The following is a 26,759-nucleotide window of genomic DNA, read 5'->3' as shown; positions in this document are numbered from 1 at the left end:
TCCTATCGAAAACGAGTCCATAGAATCATCAAGTGAAAAATCACGTGATTGAAGAACTTGTTGGTTTCTAACCTTTCTGGGCAGCGGTACCCAGCTTTGATTGCTGTTAGTTTTAAGCCTTTCTAACGGTACCCGAGCAAGTGTTCTTTATTAAGTCGGTAGTTCCAGTCAAGATGATTAAGGCCCGTATTCTGTTCTCGACATTTTGTCAAACGATGACAAATTTATAGGTCTTCAATTCTCGTTGGAACTGGCCGACCGTGCCGAGCTACTGGCGAGAGGGGTAATTCTAGTCCCTCCTTGATGGGACGATAGCGACGTTCCGCTATTGTTGTGGCTGCCAACAGCGGATCATTATGTTGTTCACAAATTTGTCATCATCGTCGTCCACAATTAATTTTTAACACGCCAAGAGATTAAAAATATTTACGAGACAGGCTTATAAAGCCCATGATGCTACTTTCTCAATTTCTTTATTCTTGTACTTATTGTAAGGGTACAAGAAAGGTAATTTGGATTAAAATTCATTTTACTTGTCACCCGATACATATGTTTAAAGCGCATGCTTTTCATTCATTGAATCCATTTCTGTGCACTTTTTGGAATTACTAAATACACGATGGACCCCCTAAAAGGCCATTGGAACCCCTCCGTTCCCGGCTGCTATTGTAGAACAAACGAGATCTCTTTTCGTTCCCCGCCTCCTTATTTTGAAGAATTGTTCGTATAAGAATAAGGAACAAATGTGTATTTGACGGAGAAAATTGGTATGTTGTTTGCTTCTTTTCAAATGCACCAAGTACCTTGAATATACCCTGCTATTGTTGATTTCCTAATTAACTAACCAATATTAAAATCTTTTTTCATCATTTTGATTATTTGTATTCGAGAGAAAAAAAAATTCTTCATTCTAATACATATTTTATTCTAAAGCAGAGCCAATTATCCCGGATAAATAAATAGTGAATTTATAAGCGTTTTTACGCTAAGGTCATGAACACTGTGAAGATATGACTGATATAATATTACTTAGACATGATTTATACATTCCAACCAAGATTAGAGTGAAGCGATGAATGCAATAATAATTTGGTTCACACAAGAAATATCGTAAATAAGTTAAAAAAAAAAAATTATCTATATAAATCTTGAAAAAATCGCATGAACTCATATTTTATCGAGAAATGTTTTTATCCTCTCTGAAATTCATCTGAGTTTCTTTTGGTTCCTTTCTTTTAATATATATCATAGACAGAGAAATAGTTATTGCTTAAACTGGTAAACAAAATGGTTGTTGACAGATATCAGGGGTTTTTCAACTCGTAGATGGATATCGAATTTTAAAACAAGTTTCGATCTCCTTTTCACAACTTCCCAATCCTGTAAATCGCGCGGCTCAAGGGAATCTTTGGATACCCCCTTAAATCTTGCCGCAAAATCTCGCACCTGAGTGTTAAAATGTATTAATGTACCACGGCCCAGCACGCCGGCTATAAAACAATATTGACTCTGACAATAAGTCAATAGGATTTAAATATAATCCATTTAAAACCAACAATAATAAACAAATGAAGCTCTCTTGTGATCCCCGACATGAAAGGCGCTTCTCTCGTTCTAGTACGCTATGCTTTTACAATCTCCATGCTGAATGGCGAAAGAGCTGTACAGGGCAGACCGAAAATATAGTAGTTTTGATATTTCAGCGGCGATAACATACAGAATGAGTTCATATTCCATGCAGGAAAAGCGTCTCATTGTTATAACGTTCCTAAACATAATACCCTTAATGTTTCACTTAGCACAAATTAATCTATATTATCAATTTACAGTGCAACTTTTCGGTATAGCAATGTCTTAATATAATTTAATCAAATTAATTATCTAATTATACACGGTAGTTATTAGCGCGAACTCCGGAGTCCAAGAACAATCAATTTCTCAATCAAAGCAAAGAAAAAAATGGCTGCATAATTCTACACGAACTATCCCACAGTTCTCAATGAAATTTATTAATAGAAGAACGAAAGCAATGCAGATCTTTGATTTGAGAGTACGGAAAATACATTCGTCTTTTTATGAAATCAAATATCAATTGAATAAAAGCACATGTATGTGGGATATCGGACTAGTTTCTTATATTCGTTGTGTTTTAATTTGCAAATCAAATTATAATTAGCATTTTCCATTCATACCATTGGTGCAACGGCTCTTTCATCAATAACTTAAACTTATTTCCCTTAAGACTTGTGGGAGTTATTTGATAAACTCTATGGCCTGTTTTTCTTGTTATCTACTTCTCTTTAACGCTTATGAAATCAGATATATAGTTCTTCCTGAATAGCAAAGCACACTCTTAGACATAACTATTTTTGTTTGGGCGTAAAGGTCGGTTTTGGTTATGACAATTGCAATGAATCGGGGGAAAAGAAGTGGGATGACAAGGTTTTTTTTCTCTCTCCCGCAAATGACTGAATTTCCCTGCAAAGAGCACGAACGAAGGAGTAAACCCGCCTCCCTCCCTCTCCCCGAAATTACGTGGAGAATTGGACAAATCAATTTATTACCCGTTACAAACTTTGGTAGATTGTTTTTGACAACCACCTGTAGGTATAGCAATCTCGTACACAGAGAACAACAGAGATGTGATAGCGGCTGATTTACATTCAAAGAAAACAATTCATGAAACAGCAAGTGGTCATGATATTGGTGCCAGCGATGGCGGCCCAACTTTAACGTGTTCGATTCAGGCGGAAAAAAAATATGAAAATCTGCTTACTGTCACATGATAATAAAGGGAGCTTGCCGAGATTCCCGGTGGAGGGAGGAGTTTTCTTTACATAGTTCAGAGCCATTAAATCTTCATTGGATATTTCCATTGTGAAAGGGTTCTGTTTGATTGAGCGAGACATTTTCTTGAGAAGGGTTATGATTGACAACAGAGGTTCCTAGGGCAATTTTTTTTTGTTTAAATTAATATTAAGTCAACTTTCTCTCCCCCTTTCTTTCTCTCTCTCGCTCTTTCTTTTGCATCCTTACCTTAAACAAGTGTTCATTTCTCTTTTCTTTTTTTAAATGTACGAAAATTATACCACTACAACGATTGGCCGTGTGTTCAGAGATTAATTTTAATCTCAAACCAACAACTTGTATAGGAGGGATATTTAAAAGAAAACGAACCATTCGTGGTCAAACGGTGCTGTTATGTTAAAGCGTGGAGAACACGATGGCTGTATTTTAGCTCAGAATTTTCTTACTGTAAGTCGGTGAAGTTGAGTTGAGCAATTTTCACTAAAAGAAGAATCCAGGGGGGAAAATGTTAACATGAAGAACTTCAACCAAGATGACTTTGGAACTTCACCATTGTACGACATAAAGGCAACTCTTTCAGTGTCCGTGACCAAAGGAACTTCATTCTTTAGAGTGGTTCATCATCCCGTATACTGAACCCTAAATATTCATCCATGCCTCATCTGAAAGTTGTGTCTGAAGTTTTTTCTTTTTCCGAGTGACATCGGATTTCTAAACGAAACGAAAAAGTTTTTTTTCGATCTTCAACAACAAGGAAAAAAATAATGTTATCGAGATCATTCATTGATGTCAAGTTTTTGAAACTTTTGAAGACATTACCGTGTTTTGAGCACCACTATCCCGGTTGGAACGATGTGTAAAGCAAAACTGCAGGTCGCTGGAATCTTAGCCATGCTACTTTATCACATGTTCTTTATAATTGTGATTCTGCCCTCTTCCATTTCGAGATCTCGGACCAGGCTTTCACTCTGGATTGATGAGAGACAAATAGCTAGCTTTTTCGGTAAGTCGATTTTATGTATATACAAAAACGACAACCTCTCTCAGTTTTTCTTTCACATATACATAAAAAACAACGATCACAGACGTAAACGCTGTAACATGTATATTTCGTGTTCCGATCTCAAGAAAAACAAAAATGTCATCTGCTTTCACGATCAAGGAGAAAATTACCCCCTTTTGTCGATTTCTCCGTTTCCTGATGAAACTGATTCTACGGGATGTTTGACAGAAGAGCATGTTAGTTTCAACGATATCGCTACTAGTCGACACCAAAACATTCCCCAACACCACTTATAGTTCCATGCTACAAGGAGAGAAAAAAACCCAAAGAACCGCGTATCTAGAAAAAAAAACCTTTGAGCCTTCTTTGATTATTTTACACTAGCTGTCCCTATAGTTTCGAAAGCGTTAAGAAAATGTTTCCCCCCTCTCCGAACTAAAAGTGCCTGATAGCAATTTAGATCGCTTCTCTTTATTCATATTTTACGATCGAGAAGTGAGTTGATATTTTTCGTGTGTTTATACATACCCTATATTCTTTTTTCTTTATGATATATGTAAATCTATGAGAACTAACGGTGAGTCAAGTGTTAATTCATATCGAAGGGCTCAGGAATAAATATCTAGATCATTAATGAATGAAGATTTACTGCGGTATAGGTGTACGCGTTTTAATTAGGCGCACGAGCCAGACGTTCTCCCAGTGAGCTATAATGGATATTACTCAAAAGCAAATATAACCGTCAGAGTTTTAACATTAGTAGATATATAAAATACGGAAAGGTGCTGTGATGTTGTAATTATCTCTTTTTAACAAATCATGGACGATGGGCCACATCATTTATAACATACGAGTTCTAGGGTTTTTTTTTATGCCGTGTATGTGTTTATCTTTTGGATAGTTTGGGTGCGGGGAATATATATAAACAATTGCTTAATGAAATTATGAAGGTTGACTAGGTTTATCCTACGGCTAGACGCGTTTAGACTTCATTTCGTAATAATCAGAATATTTTTCTCATATATAACGTTTATAACACGTGCGAAGGAGTTGCTTGTAAAATAAGAAATATCGCTTTCATTTTGACGGTTTGAGTAACAAAAGAAACATTTTCGAGTCCAATTTCGTACGTGCGGAAGCCGGTGAAACAGTATAGGAACCTACTGGCAATTCATTTCTGAACGTGCCCAAAATGTCATTCGAGAGAAATATAAAAGTTATTTAAAATGCGAGCAGGTTAAAAGATTTCGGCAAATCAATATTACAAAAGACCAGTTTCGGGTATTACATGGGGTTTACGCTATATGAATTGCAATAACCCAATTAAGATTCTTTTTCATCAAAAACCTGATATCAATTTATACTCAATTGTTAGTCAACGAATTTGAAGTAATACCGTACTAGAGCCACGATTTGATCATGTCGATTGTAAATAGAGAGATAATTCCTATTTCAAATGATATTAAGAGTTATCGTATAATTTAGCCGATTTGTAAATATACACAACAATTTTCTGTCAACATGGATGATTGAAAGAATAATCGATGCGCACTTTGTGAGGAATTTGAATGACTGGTGGAATTTTAATAGAACTTTGCTTATTTACAGAGCGCCCGATTCAAAACTAAACGGTCTTGGACAGTTATAGTGTATTTGGCAGGCGAAAATGGCCACAGCACTGATGGAATTATCATTTACAAGTTGTAACCTTGGCATAAGATGTTTCTTAAGGGGTAATCACCTATTTAGAAATTCAGACTCTTAGGAATCTGCCCTCTGAAACCTTTTCTTTTTACCTTCATCGGGACGGATTCTCGGTGTAAATCCTAATAGCTAGAACCATTAACTGATATTTTTTGCCGGAAAGCTTCCTCTTGACAGAAAAGTGGGTGAAAACTCAGCGAACGATTAAAGGAGTTCTTTTGATCACCAGAAACTGTTTCATTGGAACAGGAGTTGGCCTTGTTTTTCTGTTCCGATTCTATCGAGGTACTGTAGGACAGTATATGTATATATACCTGTAGGCAATCAGCGATGAAAATCATACAATACATAGAAAATCCTCTCACTTACTGCAGTGCCTGCACTTTTAAGAAAACTGTTTTATTCCGCCATATCTACGGTATCTGTTCTGTCGGAGATCCTTAAATTATTAAAATGTCACTTTTTAGTGAAATCCATACACGCAAGAAGGCTCATTTTTATCAATGAATTTTTTGCTCCCGTTATGAATGGAGTTAACTCGACGTGAGTTATGATCAGTTTGCAGCAACGTTTTATTGACATTCCGTGCCATTATAAAATCATATAAATGCTTATCTTGTATCTACACAATGCACAACGCTACATTTTATGAATTTTGATGTTGCAAATCACACATAGGGATGCTGTTGCATTTCTTGTATGAATCTGTCTGTTTGTTTGTCTGTCGTTCACGCATAATCTCTTCTATTTTGTGTTCTCAATCTGTCTGTCAAAATATATTCTCTCTATTTCTGTTCAAAAACTAACCAAACATCAATAAGTTGAAATATTGGGGTTTATATAAACCAAACAAAAACTTTAAATTATAATTATTTGTGAATCACAAAAAACCCCAAAACACCCCCAAGAGCATTTGTCATTTGAACCTCTGCAATGAATACGGATGTTAGAATGGGTAACTTATATTTGCTTTTTTTTTTAACTGATATTCTCAGGATACCCGTTGGAAGTGTTCATTATCAGTGATGGATCTGTCGCTCCATATCTGCTTGATCCCAACGTGGAGGAGAGTATACCCGTCATTCCACCGGAAGTAGAAACCGTTAACCTCACGTGGGAAGCTGGACCGGATATAGTAAGTTCTCTTCCTCTTCCGGACAAATTAATTTTTTGTACTCTTTATCATACTAGTATAACTAATGGTGATATCGCATGACGTTTTTCTGTGATGATAAAATTGACATCGGCTGATACAGTATTTATACGATGATCATCAAAAGGCATAATGTTAATAAGGAATGACTGATATTAAAAAGCAAAATGAGATAAAAATTCAAAGTTTCATAAAGATTTTGAGAAAATCTGAGATGAATCGTGTAAAGTTTCTGATGCTGATGAAATAGTTAAGGTTTTACTTAATTGACAAAGACGGTAACATTTCCATTTTGTTTTCCATCGTGAAACATTTGTTTCTAGCACAAGTGTGTGGAAACTAACCCCGTAAATTTCTACCCTTATTTGTCAGCGTGAAAACAAAGATATCCTTTATCTAACCTAAAAATCACATGGATACAGAAATGGGGGTCCATTCTTTTTCTTCGCCAATTAGTGGTTTCTTTCTGTAAAGTTACTCGAGCTCAACCAGCGAAAAGCAAATTGCCCGAGTCTCTAAGAACCCAGCCGATCGCTCGTAAATTCATCCGTTTAAGACCTGAATACAAATCCCTTTTCAACACTATGTGGAGCCTTTTTACGGACGCTAAGAAGATAATGCAAATGACACTGAATAGCGATTGAATGGCCGTAAAACCGAAATCCCTCCAAGGAGACACAAAGATCGCCACAATAGTATGACAAAGGTTAAGACCTCTCGTCTCCTTATCCGGGGCAAACATCAGTTTTGACACATAAAAAAGTGTATTTGTAACGGAGTGATATTTTTCCCTTAAAGCCTCTTTGTCACGTATTTTTTTTCTTTCTCTTTCCCTCTTTTGCTCTCCTGGCTTAAGATTTAACACAGTTTATTTATTATATTGCAGAGAGAGCAAGATTTCATTTTCAGAAAGTTGTATGAGGGTCTCTAATAGAGAGAGAGAGAGAGAGAGAGAGAGAGAGAGAGAGAGAGAGAGAGAGACACAGACAGAGAGAGAGAGAGAGAGAGAAAGAAAAAGAGAGAGAGAGAGAGAGAGAGAGAGAGAGAGAGAGAGAGAGCGTCTAATTGTTTACCACAGATTATGACTTTTCCGACCTTGTACCTAGTTATGAACAATACAGTTTAAATGAATTAACAGAACGCGGGAGAGAGCAGGGAAGCTAGTGTTTCACATCGATAGGGTGCACCCTTTTTATTTTACTGTTATTCATAGAAGTGATTTTGACTAGGGATCGTTTTTCTTGTGCTAAAGTTCTCAATCACAATTGATTAATACAATGGTCCGCGATCTTTGCAAATCTTCCGAATTCAATGCCTAAGTTTATCCAGGACATTTTAGGCATGTCTCAAAGACAAAAATATGTGCATTTGAAGCACGTGCTTCAAAATCTCAAACATTCAATACTAGAAAATCCTTTTACATCAATGCAAAATTTATATAACGTGAAGTGGATATGCGCCGGGTATCAACTTTCAAAGAGAAGAGCAAAAATTTTAAACCCTCGGTGCATTGATATTTTTTTAACCATTCAAAGGGTGTAGAGAACTTAAAAAAACCTTGGTACAAAGCGTGTGTCGCTTGCGTCATTGTCATCCGTGTTTTGACGATGTTCATTTTCAAAATTGGTTTTTCCCTTCATCGTTATAAGGAATTGGACAAAAAGGGGAGAATTTACACACGAAAGATTCAAAATTGAAACAACAAGGCAATGAAATCATTTTAAAGGGATTCTTTCGAACAATTACATCAAAGTGTATTGAAAGACATGTCATGAAAGTGTAGATTCTAGCAGAGAAAAACAGAGCGACGTCACGAATACAAAACGCTAGGCAAATAACTTATTACTCGCTATTAGGAAAGCGATACAAACTCCGCCAAGCACTCGACAACGCATATAAATATTTGTGCAATTGTTGAATCAACATTTACCGAAATGACAGGAAAGGGGCAACAGATTTGGAACTAAAACACGTTTCTTTGACGCTCGTAATAAACACGAGAGCCGGCGAAGGATGTGGATAGGTCAAGTGGGCTCAGCCATGGCGGATTACGGAAACACCTAAGTTTATGTAAAACACTGAACCCAAACTGATACTGTAAGATGTTTTTGCCATAATTCTTTCTACATATGGCTGATGTTTTATTAGGAATTGATTTCTTTTGAGCGAAAGTCAATTGTAGTGTTTGCATGCTTGTTAGCAGAATAACAATCCGTGAAACTTTCGTAAAAGTACCTCAACAGGATCGTGAATCACAGAAATAAAACTTGAATGAAATCGAGTGAAAATAAACTTATCACACCAATAGAATGGGTTAAAAAATTAGGTTAGATGTTCAACTCGTAAAATTTAAAAAAAAAAAAAAGTTTGTATGGAATAAAAATAATTTATATTCAAAAGTATACCTCCTTCCCGTTTAATTTAAGATGAAATACAATTAAAATTAGTTTTTTTTTCGCTTTTTCCGGTAAACAGTCTGATCCTTTATGCTTGTAACACCTGCGATACTCGTCACTATACGATGTCTGCCTACAAAGAAAGAGATTGTAAATGTCTTGTTATATTCAGAGTCCCTGTCTTCTAGGTAAACTTAACTTTTGGTTAAGAGAATATAACTAACAGTAAATTGCAAAGAAGACATCGACTTTCAAAGACGATTTTTCCCTGCAATATTGGTGTCAGGGTTTTCTAGAATTTTATGCCAATGCTTAAATCGTATTTGGATTTTGAAACACTTTTATATTGAAATTCCAATTTTTTTTAAAATTCACACAAGAAACCCATACTCTTGGTCTTCATAAGTAAGTTAAGTAGTGTTTTTATATCATACACTTGTTGATGACTGACTTGTATAGTTCCGGTTTTCTGTGATCTGTATATACATGTACTTGTTGACTGAGAATCAACAATATGTTAATCAATTTTCTAATATTCTAACTCTTAATTTTTGTCTTATGCACTCATTCAGCCTCGACAATATCACAATTATAGCTTCTCTACCAAGGTTAGGGATAGGAGCCTTGCTTTAATTTTGTAAGGAAAAAAAGGCAGGTAGCTGTGTTTAAATGCAGAAAGGTAAATTGGTACTCAATTTCTTTAGTTGTATATTGCTTGTTGATAACTGATTCACTGCTTTTGTTAAGTTCGTTGGCGTGATGTAACAAATTGGTAATGATAACCAAGGACGAATGCAACAGTGCAACAGTGTTGCTCTATTCAGTCCATTTACCGGTACGTATCTTTGTGAATGGGGTTTTTCTTTTTTTCCACGAAGTTTTAATTACGGTCCAATTAGAGCGCTTTCTATTCGACTTGGTCCGTTACAAAAACAGTATAGAAATGGAAAACTTAAGAATAAAATATGAAATAGACCTGTTTTTAAATATAACAGACGTAGGAGGAAATTGGTAAACAAATATTCGCCCGTTTTATTTCCAGACACCCCAAAAAAAACTCCAGGGCTCATTAGAGTCGGTGTCGAGACACACGCCATGCGATTCGTATTAACACTGCATGAGCTTTACTGTAATAGTGTCTGGGTAATTAGCAAAGGTCTCTCTCTCTCTCTCTCTCTCTCTCTCTCTCTCTCTCTCTCTCTCTCTCATTTTATCCATTTATAAACGAGAGCCTATGTTTGCGATACCAATAGTAGTTCCCCAGCTTAACAGTGACAGATGTTTTGTTTGTGACATTGAATTACAATGGGTTTTTATTAATTTCCTTCTCTAAAAATCATACATATGGCGGATATCTATTGATCACAACGTACATTACAAGATCCACCTGTATAATTTGATTTAATTATAAGTGATGGCAAGTTCATGAAGATTGCTGCACTCTGTTTAGCGACAGATTTCTCTCGAGGGAATCTTGGATCTTGCGAGAATCACGTCTGCTAGGAATATGGTAACCGATGGATGCAAAGTGCAAAGAAGTGAATTACCAATGAGAGACATTCACAATAGTATAATGACAGAATAACAGAGTATCTTCCTATTCTCTAAATAGAAAAAAAGTCAGAAAATTTTACTTAAGAGGCATTGAATAAGGTTTGGTTACACTTTTGATTGAAGTTGTTCATAACTGTAGTCCTCTACTCAATGCTTTTTCCCTTTTGAAAGAAAACGATTTAAAAAGAAAAGAAAACTATGTCACCGAATTTTTAATCAAATTCAATTCAAAACGGTCCGTCGTCTCAATTTTAGAAGAATATCATTGTGGTTTTTGAGAGAGTACATTGCATTGTAGTTATCGTTAACTTATAAAAAAAATCGGCTGGAATTTCGTAAAATTATCGAATGAAATTTGGAGGACGTTGTTTATGTTGAAGGAGATCTCGGTCGCCTTTAAGGTAAAGACTCTCCATGTAAACTTGTAAGGTCCTCGAAATGTTTTATTAGATGAGCAAATACTGATAAATCTGTACGAACATCTTAGACAGAGATTTAAACAAAGATATCATATATTTCGAGCAGCTCTTGAGCGAAGAGCCCGATATTCACTTACTGGGTATGATAAAGCGCCAGCGATTCAATAGCAGGGTGTGACAAGCTGGCAAATAGGCTTTAAAAGGCAACGCGTTAGAAAAATTGAAACGTAAAATATGAGCCCGATTCCTTTCTCACTTTTGATAACGTCAGCTCTGTCAACATATAAGAGATTTATATTTGATAGCCACTGATTAATATTACGTCCTCCATTTTTTCTGCTGGTAGCGTTACGAAAGTTATGTCTCTATACTTATTTGTGGGTCCAATTTTTTTTCAATAAGGTTTTCAACTCTTGGGTTTTTTTTTCATTTCTCTGCTGCATATTACCTTTTTCCCCATAATGTTTCAAACATTTTTTTTCAATTTGAATTTGAAGAGGATAATAAAAACGAACACTTGAAATTGTTTGTCGAGGAAAAAAAAACTATTTGTATTACTACAATTGAAAACAATTCTCAAATGAAAAACACCTTTCATTATATGTAGCTGCGTAAAAAAAACCACCATATTGAAAATGTGCTTATAAAAAAATTCTAATACATTTTTAATTCAACACAAGATGTTCCTTTTCGTCTTTTTTATGACAACACCTTTTCAACCTGTTGATAAGCTTGTCTTCAAATCGTGAAGAAAAAATTGAAGATTCAACTATAAATATATATGTGTAGAGAGGGAGAAAGTGAAAAAAGGAATCTGGGAGGGGAGAAAAACTTTCTCTTTTTTATTTCCTGTGGAATTTGCTTGAATGAAGCGAGGCATGTGATTGTCTCGTTTGATATGAATCTGTGGTGCATTCACGTGAACAAGAATGTAACGGCGAGCAGGGTGGGCAAGCTATGGGCTCACAATGCAAGAAAGCCAGACAGAATTTTCTCCTTTCATTCACTAGTTTTGGGTTTTACTCTTGAAGGCCGCGTTTCATTGTTTTCGAGACTGAAGATGATTTAAAGAGAGTGAAACCAATCGCCTGAGAAAAAAGGGGGTGAGAGATAGTCGTTACAAACAAATGCATTTTTGCCATATTCAATGAAATGGAATTTGGAAATATAAGTTCTTCAGGATTCGTTTCCCATATAATCGGTGTAATTTGTTATCTATACGTAATTTAATTTTTACGACCTTTCTGGTTCTGAATTCTACCCCCATGATACTTTCACCACTTCTTTGATTCATTAACTTCCAACTAGATTTTTTTATTAGCATTCCATGAAAAAAAAAATTATTTCATCTCGGTCTCAGACTTTTGTCATGTTATGGGAACTGAAGCACGCGCTAAAAACCCTTATCGATATTCTTAAGAGGTGTGTTCGATTGCATCTGTTCCGAGTAAGTATATTAGCGTGCGTTTGATATCGAGTAACCAATGTACGGCGCTATCGAAGTCGTGCGATGCATCTCTATCTTTCATACATCACTTAAACGAGGTTGTCATTCAGATAGAATAACTTTGATTTATGATCTGCGTTCTATGTCTTGTTTAGACAACAGAAAGAGTTTAATAGAAAATGGGTTGCATCAATTGCTTTCTCTAGAACCCTGTGTATCTCTTCGCCTCCACTTGGGCCACTTGTTATATCAAGAGGTTTTCTGATCCAACATTCTTGGATGCGTTGTTCGTAACAGCTTTATGTTGGCATTTTTTTTTATTTCAAGACAGCAAACATTGCATGAAAAAATTCAGACAACGCTTGGAATATAAGTTCGGAACCATCCAATTGTTATGAACGAAGTGTTATCAAAAAATACAAGATAAAAATCTAAGAGTATGAGTGTTTTAAATCTTATTTTAGAATAACATAATGGAATTTATATAGAAGGGGTGGAGGTTTAACTTAAGACGGAATTCTCTAATTATATCTAATAACTGCGCAATTTTTCTAAATAAAAATTATCTGGAACGTTAATGGGTTTTATTTATTAATAAGTTATAAAGAAGTAGGTGTTTTGGGGGTTTATAGTAGTACATATAACGTAAAAAAAAGTTCAGATCTATCAAGAAGTTTACCCGAAGACGGAAAGTTCTCCCAAATATATCGCACAATTATGCAATTTTTGTTATAAGTATCTAGAACATTGATGGTTAGTTAATTTAATTTTTTAATAATTCTAAAAGAGTAATAAATTAAAGGCTTGTAGTAGTAATTGTCACGTTGAAGAAAAAAAATGTTTTTGTATTTTTTGTATTTTTTTTTTAACTTCAAACTTTTATAATCACGACTGACGCCCACTCACAATGGAGATTTTTAAGGACTCTTCGTGTTTATTTGTTTTTGCTCCGTTGAGAAGAAGTATGAGTCAATGGGACGATCAGTCCACCGACAAAGAAAATGATTAAACTGTGTCTTTGACATCTAAGAAAATGCTTAGCTGCAAAAGAAGACCGGGTCCTCGCACGGAATGGTTTCCTCTGAATTCGTTGCCATGTACTCAATTGTACGTTTTTGGTGGGTGGGGATAGATTGTGCACGTGTTTGCATAGCGTAGAGACACTCAAATATTGAACGAGCGGAAAAGATGACACCTCTGAATGCCATGTTTGTATCATTGACGAATTTGGAGTTTTTAATATTGTCCGTAGTCTTTGTCTGGTGTGTCCCGTGCGATATCGCCGGGGTTTGATTAATGGCTGGGATATGAAATAGGCGTGACGAAGGGTCTCGAACCACTAGGTATGAAATCTCGATCAAATGGGATTAAACGAGATTAAACTGTCATAGCGTCTCACGCTTGCTAACAAAAATTACAAATTAATTGGGTTTAATAAACTTCAGTGTGGCTACTTAAACAAGAGTTAGGCGTCGCAAAGGACATAAGTTTGTTTAGAAACAAATTGGTGAAACCATGTCGCAGGAGGCATTTGCTTTAATGGTAACATGTAGCCTCTACATTTTGAGCATCGCTTTAAACTATTTTTACAATTGACAAATCTACTTTTCAAATCTCAAATACCGAAAAAAAAAATTTAAAAAATTAAACCATTTTAAAGTTACCTTAGAAATTGATACCCTTCATATTATCAATTTATTGCATGGGTAGGGAATTAAAAGGAAAAATATAAAGAGACGTAAAAATACAAAACAGTAAATATTTTTAAAGTCATCAAAAAACCCTTCAAAATTGCTTTAAACTTTCTTATATTCTTCCAACAAGTTTTTAATGATCTTGTATTTTAGGTGGTCCGGGAGAGGGGGAGGTGGCAGCTTTTTTTGTTTCGTTGCAAACGCAAATGTGAAACAATATTAATAAAAATCAACCTATGTACATACAACGTATAGAACCCTCAAACACGAGCTTTTTTTAACATCCTGGGCGTTAATTTTTCAATGCAAAAAACACATGTTTTACCATAAAACCAGCACATTTCCCTAAAAATAATATAAAAAAAATCTTCCCTGGCCTAAGCCTTTTTTCCGGGGAAGCTGGCTTTTTCTTGTCGAATCTTCCGCACATTGACTCGCTATGTTCTAACGCCGTGAGGAAAAAATGGCGTAAAGGGCACGAGATCTTAGCGTCTGACATTAACGCTTCTAGTCACATACAAGGCGATTTGCATACGATCGTCCAAAGAAAATGACGGTTTCTCTAATTGCTGCCGGCTGTTGCAACTGCTGTCCGCAATTGCTGTGCTCATACCACCCCTAAACCGGAAGTCGAGAGGCGATGGAGCGAAATGGCTTGGAATTGACCTTAATGATTGGAACGGCATGTTCGGTATTTTTAGAGTGTTTTATTTAAAAAGTTGTCGACGGAAACAACTTAATCAAATCACTTGTGAAAATGTTTCTATTTTTAAACTTTTTCTTGAAAGAAGTAACGAGAGAGAGAGAGAGAGAGAGAGAGAGAGAGAGAGAGAGAGAGAGTATTGTTAGTGCAGAAACTAAAAGTAAATTCGTGACCAAAGCGTGATAACATACCAATTGTTGAAACAAAAATAAAAGAAGAATCTCAACGTGCACCGAATTGACACTACTTAAAAGATTGTCGCCTGTAAATTCATCATGGCCACATGTTCTCCTAATGGATACAAAGCAATATCAACGCCCCACCAGATACAATGTATTGAGGTTTTTTATAAGGCTAATCCCTCCTTTTCAGATTCAGTGCAGATACAAGATAATCGGTAAATTAACATGATAATCAGCAGATTTAGCCATCTTCATTCATTTATCGTTCTCAGTGGTCACCAAATTACCATCAGACGTGCCTCATATTTTAAAAAATCATTCGTTTAGCTATTCACTATTATTTAGCAAAAAAGATACTTCATTTATTTTCACTTTCAAATGTCAATGTTTTCCTTTAAGTTTACATAGAACTCTTCTATTAAAGGAGATTTATGCAGTATAAAAATGGCCACGGCCATGACGCCCTCTTAATTCAGAGTCATTTTCAGCGACCTTATTTATTAACTCCATGGTTCAATTAGAAGAAAATAAGGGAAATGGTGGGTGTAAAGATAAAATTTTAAGAGTTCTTTTTTTGTGTGTGTATAAAATTGATTTTATTGTTTAGAAACATTTTGCCAAATGCGATGCCTTTTAGCACGTGTTCGTGAATGAATCGAATTATCTGACAATTGGGATACATCCTTAATTTAAACGATTGATAAAAAGTCTGGGATCAACTATTTAATTGAATCGGTTCAAAACTACTTTATACCCGTCAAAGAATTAGAAATAGACTATGGAGAGAAGTTTGAGTGGCACTTACCTTATTTTAATTGATATTAAATTGGTCATTTTATCTTCATAAACGCCTTTAATTGAATGGTATATAAATATGACACACTTGCGGCTATAAGTTATTTGGACTATTATATGGACTATGTGAATAAGTTACATTTGGGGTTTGGTACTTAGTCTAGTTTGTTGTAACCTTGATGTACTTACGGACCTTCTATTTTATTTTTATGGAGGCTGGTTGATCACTAAATTACCCGTCATACCTGCCTTAAAACTTATGATATAAATTTTGGCTATATACTTTTTATCAGTAAAGAAAAACACAAAATTTGACCATACTTCTTTATATGTTTATACATCTTATGTAAAGATCTCTTCGTCTAAAAGATATGAATAAGCCTCTAAGAAATTGGCTACAACCATTTTGCCCTTTCCTCATATCATGTGAATAAATGTGAATAAATCACGTAAATGTCCAATGTCAAACTTAATCTTTTGTACTTTTTTTATCCTTGGATTTTGATTAATCGATTCTGAAATGATGAAACTTTTGTTAATATGATGTCACACAATGAGTTTTTAATAATCATTGAAGGTCAAATTAACACCAGGCGAATTTAACGTTTAGAATGTACATATTAGCATATCGTACTCAATTGTATGATAGCTTTGCTAAATTGGCAATCATTAACGATTTTAGCGTATAAATTGACCTCAGTGTATGAACTTATGTATGCTTTGTAACAACGCATTTTATTATACTTTCATGTTAAATACTGAAATCTGATTGGTTAAGACGCAGTTGATAATCCGTTCTATTACCCTCAGCGTTAGCAACACACTTGGCAACGGGTAACATAACGAATTGTTACATGCGCGTAAATGATGCGCGTACAGTTCGCCGTAGAATTCAAGTCATTCCAATAGAAAAGCAGTTAAGTTTTCTTTAAAATTGACATTCACTATAATTGAATAAATAGTGCCTGTTTGGGAGGATAACAGTTGAAATCGACACCCCTCAAAAACCATTGTCAACCTCCGCTTTGCGTCGGTTGACAATGGTTTTCTCGGGGTGTCAATTTCAACTGTTACCCTCCCAAACAGGCACTATTTATATAATGGTTGACATTATGATTTTGTGTTCACTTTCAGTTCACGTACTGGTTCGATGACCTACAGTCCATGGACGAGAGCCTCTTGTACCGACCACTTCTTAGCATTCCATCTTCTGGCGTGATTCCTGGAGGACCAAAGAGTAAGTGTGCCACGTAAGGTGTCTGACGTCATCATCAATTATATAAAGCCTACCATTTATATGTACAAGACATGTTTCTCCATACTGTATCTTTTCGATATAGTCTGTCCCCCAAAAAAGAACAAGGAATTTAAATAATGTAAGTTGCTATTGAAGAGGAAATTAAAACTTAAACGAATCTTTAAAATAACAAATCTGGCGTCGGCCATTAATATGCTCTACCTTTTCATCGAAAAAGGGTGGTTACATAATAGAATCGTCATCTGCCTCCCTTTAAATTTACTTATTTTATTGTACAGTATTGTATTGTTTAGTCTAATTTACTAAACTATGCTCACTTTGACTCGTCAAAAGTACGGAATATAGATATGAAAAAAGAATTCAAATTCGTAAAATTGCAAATAGAAACTGTTCATATACGTATAAAGCTTATGATCCTTGAATATATAATCTATATCTAAAAATGTCGAGATGATATCCACGTTAAACTATAATACGGGCGATGACATTCATTACATGAAAGCTATGCTAAAGTAATACAATGATGTGTATTACAAGTATTTCAAAAATGTTTTACATTTGGCTGACATTGTGATAAACTTTACAGGTGCATAAGAAATAATCCACTGTTATAAAATACCTTATCATGTTCATAGCTGTATGAAGTGTATCGCTTGATATCAATACACCGGGCCTATGTTACGGTTATTAGGTTATTCCGCCGCTTATAACAATAAAAAAAATAATCCCCTACTCCCAAGGCCTCCAGAAGTTATCTACGGAGATAACTTGTTTATACATAGATGTAAAAATGCTTGTATCATGTCTTCAGCTGATTCAGATTGCTATAAACTTCTGGTTCCTATCGCAAGCCGTTATAAATATTACATAATTAAACGTTTTGTCCCACAAATATCCGTATTATCGCAGATTGCATGTCGTTCTGTGACAGATATGAAGATTTCAGTGATAGCTCGGAATGGGGAGTTGAAGCGGTGCTGTTGTTGAAACAGATTGTATTTACAGATGTACAGAGAGAGAGAGAGAGAGAGAGAGAGAGAGAGAGAGAGAGAGAGAGAGAGAGAGAGAGAGAGAGAGGCACATCAGCAGAAATACTTCGGCCTCGTGGCCTCGGGAAGTTCTTTGAATTATTAATTTTTATGACGGGGTGGAACGCACTATCTTGTTTAACAATGATACATGTAGCTTTGTTTGTTTTATCTGTTGCTTCAACAAAAGAAAAAAACAATGCTTAAAGAGATAGAAACAGGAAGCATATCTTGCCGGTGTTTAAATATCTATAAATGAATGATATATTCACATGCGACAACTTTTTTTCTCCTTAAATTAGTTTAATCGTTCATTTATGCATGTATTAAACTTTTTCCGTTCCCCTTGAAGCAAACCATTCAAATCTTAAAGTCTAGTTTTTATGCTTCAAATTCCATGACACGATAAAAAAAATTACTTCGTTTATATTTCGGAAACAAATGACAAGTTCTCTGACTTTCGTTTCATCTATAGGCTATCCGAGAGAATCATTTCCGAAAATTAAGAATTTTTATTTTAGTTTAAATGATATTTGAAAAACGTATATTCGTGGTCAGTGATCGTATTAATTAACATCATGTGTTATTAGATTTGTTGATCAACTCAACGAACGAAATCCGTGAAAATTGGTATTTTAGGTGGCTCATTACACCTCGAAATAGTTTCTTATATCGGTAAAAAAAATTACCTGCTTATGATAAAATCATCATGGTGGATAAGAAATATATAAGTACAAAATGTGCAATTTTTGATGCACCATTTTATTTTTAATACTTTATTTCAGTAAAAATGAACAAAACCCCCAGACGGATTCGAACTCATGATCTGCAGTTTACAAGCCCGATACTTTTACCACTCGATTGATAAAAATAAATAAATAAGACATTTAAATCGTTATGTTGTGACGAAGTGTCTTGAAAAGTATAATTATAGGTGTAGTGAAGTACCTTAATATCGACAGGTGAGGTACCTTAACAGGTTATGATGAAACAAACTTCCATACTAAAAAAAACCCCATCATCAATGTAAGCTGAAATACCTCAGCAAGCATTGTATTTTAAGGCACACATATTGCCTCGGTTAAGGAGGATGATTCTCTATCATCTGTCTTCGTGTCGTTTCTTGATCTGTCTGGCAAAGTGATAAACCAAGCAAACAAAATACGGAGAGAACTAATTAATTATCACAAAGACGCGTTAACTTTTAAGAGGACCTCGAAATATCCAAAAGAAAAAAAAACAATCTGCCACTGAGAAATAACTCCCCAATAAAGCTTACAAAAAAGAATATACTTAGCGATAAAAAATTAACCCGAAGTTCTTAAAGAAAAATCATTTACCAATTAACTTCAAGAAATCAAATATTTGATCCGAATCTTTCTACATGTGTTTCCAGTTTAAACGGTTTTCATGACGGTAGTAAAATGATAATTATGTATAAATGTATTTAGGGAAGGGAGAGGAGGGAGTAAAAAAGTGAGTTGAATATATCTTTAGCTTGTCAATCGACAAAAAATTGCAAGGAACCCTGTTATGTTATGTGACAGAACAGAGGTTAATTTTGGTTCATTTTCCTGCCGCGGGGAGGGAAAGTTTGCCGACATTGCTCGGGGATGGGTTTATCTACCGCCTGTCAAACGTGGATGGATTAATACCACTGATTTGTTTTGTTCCTTGCTATAAGAGAATTTTGCCAATTTCTGGGTTTTGTCTGCGTATGATTTCGATCTTGTCTGCAAGGTGAAGTTGTCAAAGCCGAAGATCTTTCGAAGTATAGCAGGAAAAAAGTTGTAAAAAAAAATCTCATTATTTTGCGTTGAAGTCTATTTCTACTGGAATTCTTGATTTTATAGCTATCATTTTTAGCATTGCATGTTTTTTTATGGATTGTATCAAGTAAGTTCACCTGAACTATAAACTAAAGCATATTTGAAACCAACATTATTTATCTTACAATGTTTCTTTAATTTTTTTAAACAAATCTATGTATATTAAGGATTAAATCTAATAAATATATCTATGGTTAACCCCCCCCCCCCCCCCCCCCGCTTGATGAGTTTTTGGTTTCATCCATGAAATTAATGCTATTTACATTTGAAAATCAATATTTTAACAATCAAGAAATAACATGAATCGCATTAGACTAATGTTAAAAGTCGATAACGGTAAATATTCCGGAGTTCTCCTTATGACGTAATGCGACAACCGAAATATTTTGATTTTTTTTTTACAAACAACACAAATTGTTTTAAGTTATCTTATTATATGTTTATATTTCATCATAGCGTTTACGTTTCGTATATGATGAAGATGCATATCACTTTTTCGTACTCACACAAGACGTTTAAACTCAAGAGTCGATTATGCAGCTAATCGGTTCGTTTCACTCAATCCAAGCGGAATCTAATAACACTATATTGTGCAGCTAGCGACAATGCCATCTAAAAAAGAAACACTTACCTTTCAATTGGCAAGACAGAAATTTTCTAACTTATGACGTATGCATATTCTATGCTCAAGAGGTTAAAGGAAAATGAAAATATGTCGCGCAAACAGTTTCGCTATTGTTTCTTTTTTTCTGTATTTTTGTCCTTCTCAATTACCCTCCAATCTCCAGATTTAGGTAACCTTCCACACTCCTTCAGCCATCATTTACCAGCTAATTTTTCAGTGCTACATGCCTTTGTCGGGCTATATTAAATTTGAATCATTAAAAATTTAGGAAGCCTCCTGGAATTTCTGTGACACTTTGAAACAAACAACCTCAAGTGGAATAGCTTAGATTTCAAGTTGCCTTAGTGTTCTTTCATTTTATCCTCGTAGAGTTTCAAGGTCCCTACCGGCGTTCGCCTTCGAAGCTTTGCAGAATTTCAGAGTGCTTTGAGTGGCATTTGAGAACGCATACGGTCTGTCAAAAATTGTTACATGCATATATATATATATATATATATATATATATATATATATATATATATATATATATATATATATATATATATATATATATATATATATATATACCGGTATGCCAAATTATTAAAGTTTCATAGTAAACAAATTTTACCATAAAACGCCTTGTATTGCGTCAATACCTGTTATAATTTTCCAGGTTACAACATATATGCATGGACTTATCTTTATGGAACAATATCGTGTAATATGAAACTGTTATGATGAAGCTAGAGAAAGTCGAGGTCTCTGATAAACAATTATGTATGACACAAGTGATAAAATAAATACATCACTTTTAAAATTTGTTTTACTATATGAACATTTAATCATTTACGAAAATTGAACTACCCCACCCCCTACCCTAAATAAAAAACGAAAAACGCAGTCGAATAAAATTTAAAAAAGTTAAGCAAAAGGTTCATGTGGTATATCTTACGCTAGGGTTTCGAAAATATGGCGTTCGTCTTCGAATCTTTTCGCTGAATTCCATATATCTTTGAGTACTATCGTGTGATTGGGTATGGTCTGCGGAAGAGAGAAAGCCCAATAAAAGTTGACAGCCAGACTCTACACAGATGCTAGCCTTCTAATGAATACAGAGGTTCTGTAATTTATTTTCAAAACGTGTGAAATGTGTTCGGAACAATAAACATGATTGAGACATATTAGTTCTGGTTTGATGTTTCTGACGTCATAGCAATAAAATGAAGAAGAGAAGCAGAAGAAAGTTTTTTTGTCAATTAAAATAACAAATTTTGCAGGAAAGTAGTCGCTGTGGTTTCGTGATGCTTAGTGTGTACTTTTACAGTTCAAAGTCCAAGGATTTGATTACATCATAATTTACATCATGGCACGTGACGTCACATCTACTTTTATACATCCGTTTCCTTGTGTTGTAGTTTGCAGTAGACACCTTATTTCAGGTTAAAGTTTTCCTCTTCTGGAATTTTCAGGAAATGTCTCATTTTGGACGGCTAGTTTAAGCGATAATTAACAAGGTTTACAATACTGCCACGATTTTTTTCTAATATGCAAAGAGTACGCGTGCTACGTTTAGTGTGGGCGCCATTTTAAAGCAAGCTGCGTGTATATTTAAAATTATGAACATTTTTACATAAATATTTGGTCTGCATATTTTTTTATAAACCTAATAAAGAAAGCGGTTGCAGATTTTATTAGAAATCATGCAACTTCAACCCGCCAGATTATTAATAAACATCCACGCTATTCTGATCTATTTCCAAACTATATTAAAGAATTGCGATGTGTTTTGAAGTTTTTCAGATGTCGATACCTTGTACCGGAAGAGATACTGGGATAGCGGGATTGGAGCTGGGATTACAGATCTTCAATAAAAATGGGAGACCCATCAGGGGATCCCCCATGAAGCTGAAACTAAAGAAACAATGCAATGCCATAGGTCAGTGAAATTATTTGCAACTCAGACGAAAGAGTGCTTTCTGCATTACTTTCGTTTTTTTAAAAAAAGACTTAATCAGACATTTTGGCAAAATTGGATATGTTTTGATTTCTTCTATGATTGTATCAAGCTCCTTTTACTGAAACTTGCAATAAATCGTATCAGCTTTGAATTACGATTTGACTCGGAAGAAGTTATTAACCGGAACTTAATAAAACTACATGCAAAATCCAAATGCTAAGAAGATATATATCCGGATTATCTATATTATGAACATTTTGCTTCTACACTGTCGGCCCTCCCTGTGTGATTTTATAAAGCTATAAATTATCTTAGGTCAATAAAAATTAAATCAATTGTAGAAATAATTCTTCATTTTGTGGTGTTTCAGTGGCGTCTGATTTGTGTAACTTTGACTGTTTAAATGGAGGGCGGTGCGGCCAGTACGGCTTCTGTGAGTGTGCCCAAGGATTCCTTGGACCTCGCTGTGAAAAATGTAAGAGACACAACTCTAGTACAAAAAGACATTCATTTGTTATTAATGATATTTACTCAATTAAATGGCAGCCCTTTTTTTAGTTATAATTTTCTCTCAATAAATAAATTTAAATCTCTTAACAATACAACTACATTTTCTTACTATTCCTTTCTGGTAAAATACGGGAAATCTTGTAACAAGACAAGAGAGAAACGTATTTGATTTATTTCATATATATCTACAGAGCAATTTTATAATTTTTACAACTCAGCAGATATTTACTTATTTGTTGCACTACGTAAATTACTACGTCTTTTTTCTGATAGTTACTGATGAATTTTCACCTTTCACAGCCATGTGCGACCCCGCGTGTGAGAATAACGGCACCTGTATGTCGCCGGAAGTGTGTATTTGCCCCGACGGTTTCTCCGGTAAAAGATGCGAGAGGGGTAAGGATGGGGCTAGCAATCAATGTATGTTGTGCGTTTGCTTTTTCTAATTAAAATGCATGTGCATGGAAACGAGAAAAACAAAATTTGATTCGACAAGATATATCAATCAATTTTTAAAAGACTTCATTAAAATTGATGGCTTCAAAATACAATCATTAAAATGACATACTTGTAAACGTTGTATTGACGTTAGATATTTTGCTTTAAATGTCTATTGCAGGTTTACATGTAAAACAACCAAACATATTTTGCTTTTATTTACTGACCATTAATCTACCGTGTTAATAACTTTTGTACGAAACTGTGAAACGCTCAAAACTCATATATAGTATCGTTTCCATGCAAATGATAGCTGCGTGTTTGAAATCATTTTCTTCATTTTAAAATTTAAGTAAAAAACCTCTTTTAAAACTTTTTAAACTTTTTTTAAACAGCTCTGTGCAAATCGCCTTGTCAACATGGCGGCCGATGTATTCAGGAGGATGTCTGCTGGTGTACATCCGGGTATCTTGGCAATGCCTGTCAATATAGTAGGTCGTTCTAGACTTCTATTATATATTGTATTAACTGAAAAAGAAAATCCTTTATAAAAATAATTTTCCCCCTTATTTATTTGAAGTATAGTTATTTTTTTTAAAATTCCATACTGTTCAAAAGTTCCGAGCCATAATATGCATTTTTTTCATTGACATATATAGTTTCGTATATTCCTTACTTAAAAAGTTTCATCAAGTTTTTTGAATTAACATTAAATTCGGCTGTATTAATATGTCTGGCAATATATTTTGACACGTTGCAGGCAAGTGTAAACCCAATTGTCAAAATGGTGGAACTTGCATAGGTGTAAATAAGTGTAGATGTCCAGTTGGTTACCAGGGTAACTTATGTCAACAAAGTAAGTCTAATGCACAAAACCGGAAATAAAATTGATACGAAATGATCAAACAATAGTGATTTATTTGAATCTAATATAAGCATGTAGATATTAAGTGAAAACAACCTACAACAGAAAATGAGCAGTAGTTACATAAAGTATCTGTCAAGATAAAAGCTATGGATTTGCACTGATGTTGAGGGTATCATATTCCTTAGAACGACCTTGTTTGATAATTCCTAACACTCTAAAGCATGCACCATAAAACTTGCACTTCAGCAGTACTTGTAGCAACGAGAATGTGTTCTTGATAACAAATCCGATTGTTTATTCTTCAATAATAGGAAGAAGTCGGCGGAGAAAGGGCATTAAAACTGGGTACGGGGGAAAGAAGAAAAAGAAGAAGAAGAATAAACGGAAGAAAAAGAAGAAGAACAAGAAAAAGAAGAATAAAAAGAACAAGAATCTCAGTGATAAGAAAACAAATAATCCCAAAAATAAGAAAGCAAGGACTCGACTAAAACTTAAACGTATGTATGATCTGTTCATTGATCTATAGGCAATATTTATTGTCAGATAGATTAATGAATTGACCCATAAGCATTGAGTGATCGTAGGAAAAACGCCATGGTTTCATACCTCAGTGTTGTCTCTTTATTTGAAAACTAATTAATTCCAATAAAATTCTTATACTATGGGAGGGACATTTTTATCAACCATTTTCTTTAAACTCAAAGAATTGTTCATTTGAAGCTAAATCCATATCATATCTTTGTAGGAAAGAAAACATTACTAGCAGAAATCACCAGATTTGCAAGACGAAAACGTAGAAGGCAAGAAAGACAGCGCAAAAGAGCGCAACTAAAGAAGGAAAATGCTAAACGGAAGCGGAAACCTTTTGTGAGGTGATAAAACCTAAAACCGTTCCGAGATGGAATATTTTTCTACGGAAATGTTAGTGCTCTTACTTACACTACAAGTGCATTATGCCGGTTGAAATTATACGGGTCTCTAACTGACGCAACAGAAAAAAGGAACTTATGTGAAATATAAGTCCTCTCCTCATTGTCTGTGATATCCATTGTAGACGAACGAATGTGCAAAGAGAGCATTAGATGTATTCATTATTTATATATGCTTGTTAATAATATGTGACAAAAAATATACAATAGGCATGTACTTGAGCATATGTTATGTTCATAATTTTTGCATATGCTTCCACGGAGACTTCAGATATCAAAATGCAATACAATATTCTGAATAAAGAATTGTCAGTGAAAATTAATGAAAAGTTAACAATATTCGTATGTATACATCTTCAGGCATCTTTAAATTAGCTAGAAAGTTCATAAGTTGGCATTTATTCACAAAGCTGTGAGATATTGCCTGATTAATCGTGAGGTAAATCAGGTTTTTCTTAAATGATTTCTTGGAAGGAGGGTGTATATATTTTTTTTTCATAGTTAAAACCAATGATAGGTAACCTTATAAAAAAAATTACAGTATTATGCAAGAATGGTATTCAAGTTGATGCATTAACATGCGACATTATTTTAAGCTGAAGTATTATAGATACATGTATGTACTTCATGTATTGGTCCAAAAAAAGAAAGATACTTTGTTGAAACCTTTATCTTTCTTTTAATAGATATTTGTTAATGAAGTTTTAAGAATCTCTCTCTCTCTCTCTCTCTCTCTCTCTCTCTCTCGTTAAATTGTCAATATTTGACGTTTACACAATGAACAGGTATCAGTTTTTCAATGAAAGCAATGAGTTAAGTAATATTCATAAAAACATTGTATATTTAAATACCAGAACCTACCACACATTGCAAAATGCCTTTTATTATTTATATTTATGAATAGCTTCGTTGCTATTTTGACAAACATGAAAACGAAAATAAATTATTTGATTCTAAAGAGATGCATGTTTTTGTTGGATTTTTCTGTCTATTTTTCACTCACCGAGATTTTGTAAAAAAGAATCTGTTGAGAGCGTTCGAAGAGAAATCTGAATGTAAGACCTACATGCCTACAACATTAGGCGTTTTTTGCCTAATTCCATCCTCCAGAACGATCCCATGCGCCACCTTTGCTCTCCTGGTATCCGGAGGTCTTCAAATTTTTATTATTTTCATACAATATCGGGCTACTTTTTCCCAGAACGCTTTTCTGCTTCAATTTCTTGCTCGATTAACGAGAATTTTTTTTTGGTGGTGTATGATTAATGATAACTGCCTAAGACAATGCAACCGAGGTGATGGATGAATTACAGATCCCGCCAAATGGCTTCAGTTTCGTGCGCGGAAGGCGTACAATATGTATATTGTGAGTTGAAGGATGTTTTTGGAACAATACAGGTGGTAATTGTGGAATGTTTTGTCAGATATCGGGGCGATACGGTGATGAAAGCGATGTTCCGCATGATTGGCTTCTTAA

General features: G+C 34.6%; 1 protein-coding gene across 4 annotated transcripts; it reads left to right on the top strand.

Moving 5' to 3' along the window:
* Positions 1 to 3,514: 3,514 nt before the first annotated feature.
* Positions 3,515 to 26,237, top strand: LOC128160016 (wnt inhibitory factor 1-like). Of its 4 annotated transcripts, none has more exons than XM_052823258.1 (10): positions 3,515 to 3,811; positions 6,511 to 6,650; positions 16,993 to 17,095; positions 22,373 to 22,516; positions 22,908 to 23,012; positions 23,348 to 23,443; positions 23,881 to 23,976; positions 24,246 to 24,341; positions 24,665 to 24,850; positions 25,099 to 26,237. In XM_052823258.1, exons 1-10 carry the CDS (start codon positions 3,661 to 3,663, stop codon positions 25,227 to 25,229), a joined length of 1,248 nt encoding a protein of 415 aa, XP_052679218.1. In that variant the 5' UTR covers positions 3,515 to 3,660; the 3' UTR covers positions 25,230 to 26,237. The 4 variants fall into 4 exon arrangements, with proteins under 4 accessions (XP_052679218.1, XP_052679216.1, XP_052679215.1 ...); XM_052823256.1 differs by having other exon boundaries at positions 23,348 to 23,467; XM_052823255.1 differs by having other exon boundaries at positions 23,321 to 23,443.
* Positions 26,238 to 26,759: the final 522 nt, after the last annotated feature.

The sequence above is a fragment of the Crassostrea angulata genome, chromosome 8, assembly GCF_025612915.1.
Source record: "Crassostrea angulata isolate pt1a10 chromosome 8, ASM2561291v2, whole genome shotgun sequence".
Classification (NCBI taxonomy): Eukaryota; Metazoa; Mollusca; class Bivalvia; order Ostreida; family Ostreidae; genus Magallana; species Magallana angulata.
Note: the sequence above shows the minus strand (reverse complement) of the source record. Positions and strands in the feature narration are given on the sequence as shown.

Excerpts from the sequence above, each read along its gene's own strand:
- LOC128160016 (XM_052823254.1), top strand. The coding sequence starts at position 3,661 with ATGTGTAAAGCAAAACTGCAGGTCGCTGGAATCTTAGCCATGCTACTT. Across the intron at positions 3,812-6,510 it reads ACAAATAGCTAGCTTTTTCG|GATACCCGTTGGAAGTGTTC; the intron begins GTAAGTCGATTT and ends TGATATTCTCAG. Across the intron at positions 24,342-24,664 it reads GGGTAACTTATGTCAACAAA|GAAGAAGTCGGCGGAGAAAG; the intron begins GTAAGTCTAATG and ends CTTCAATAATAG.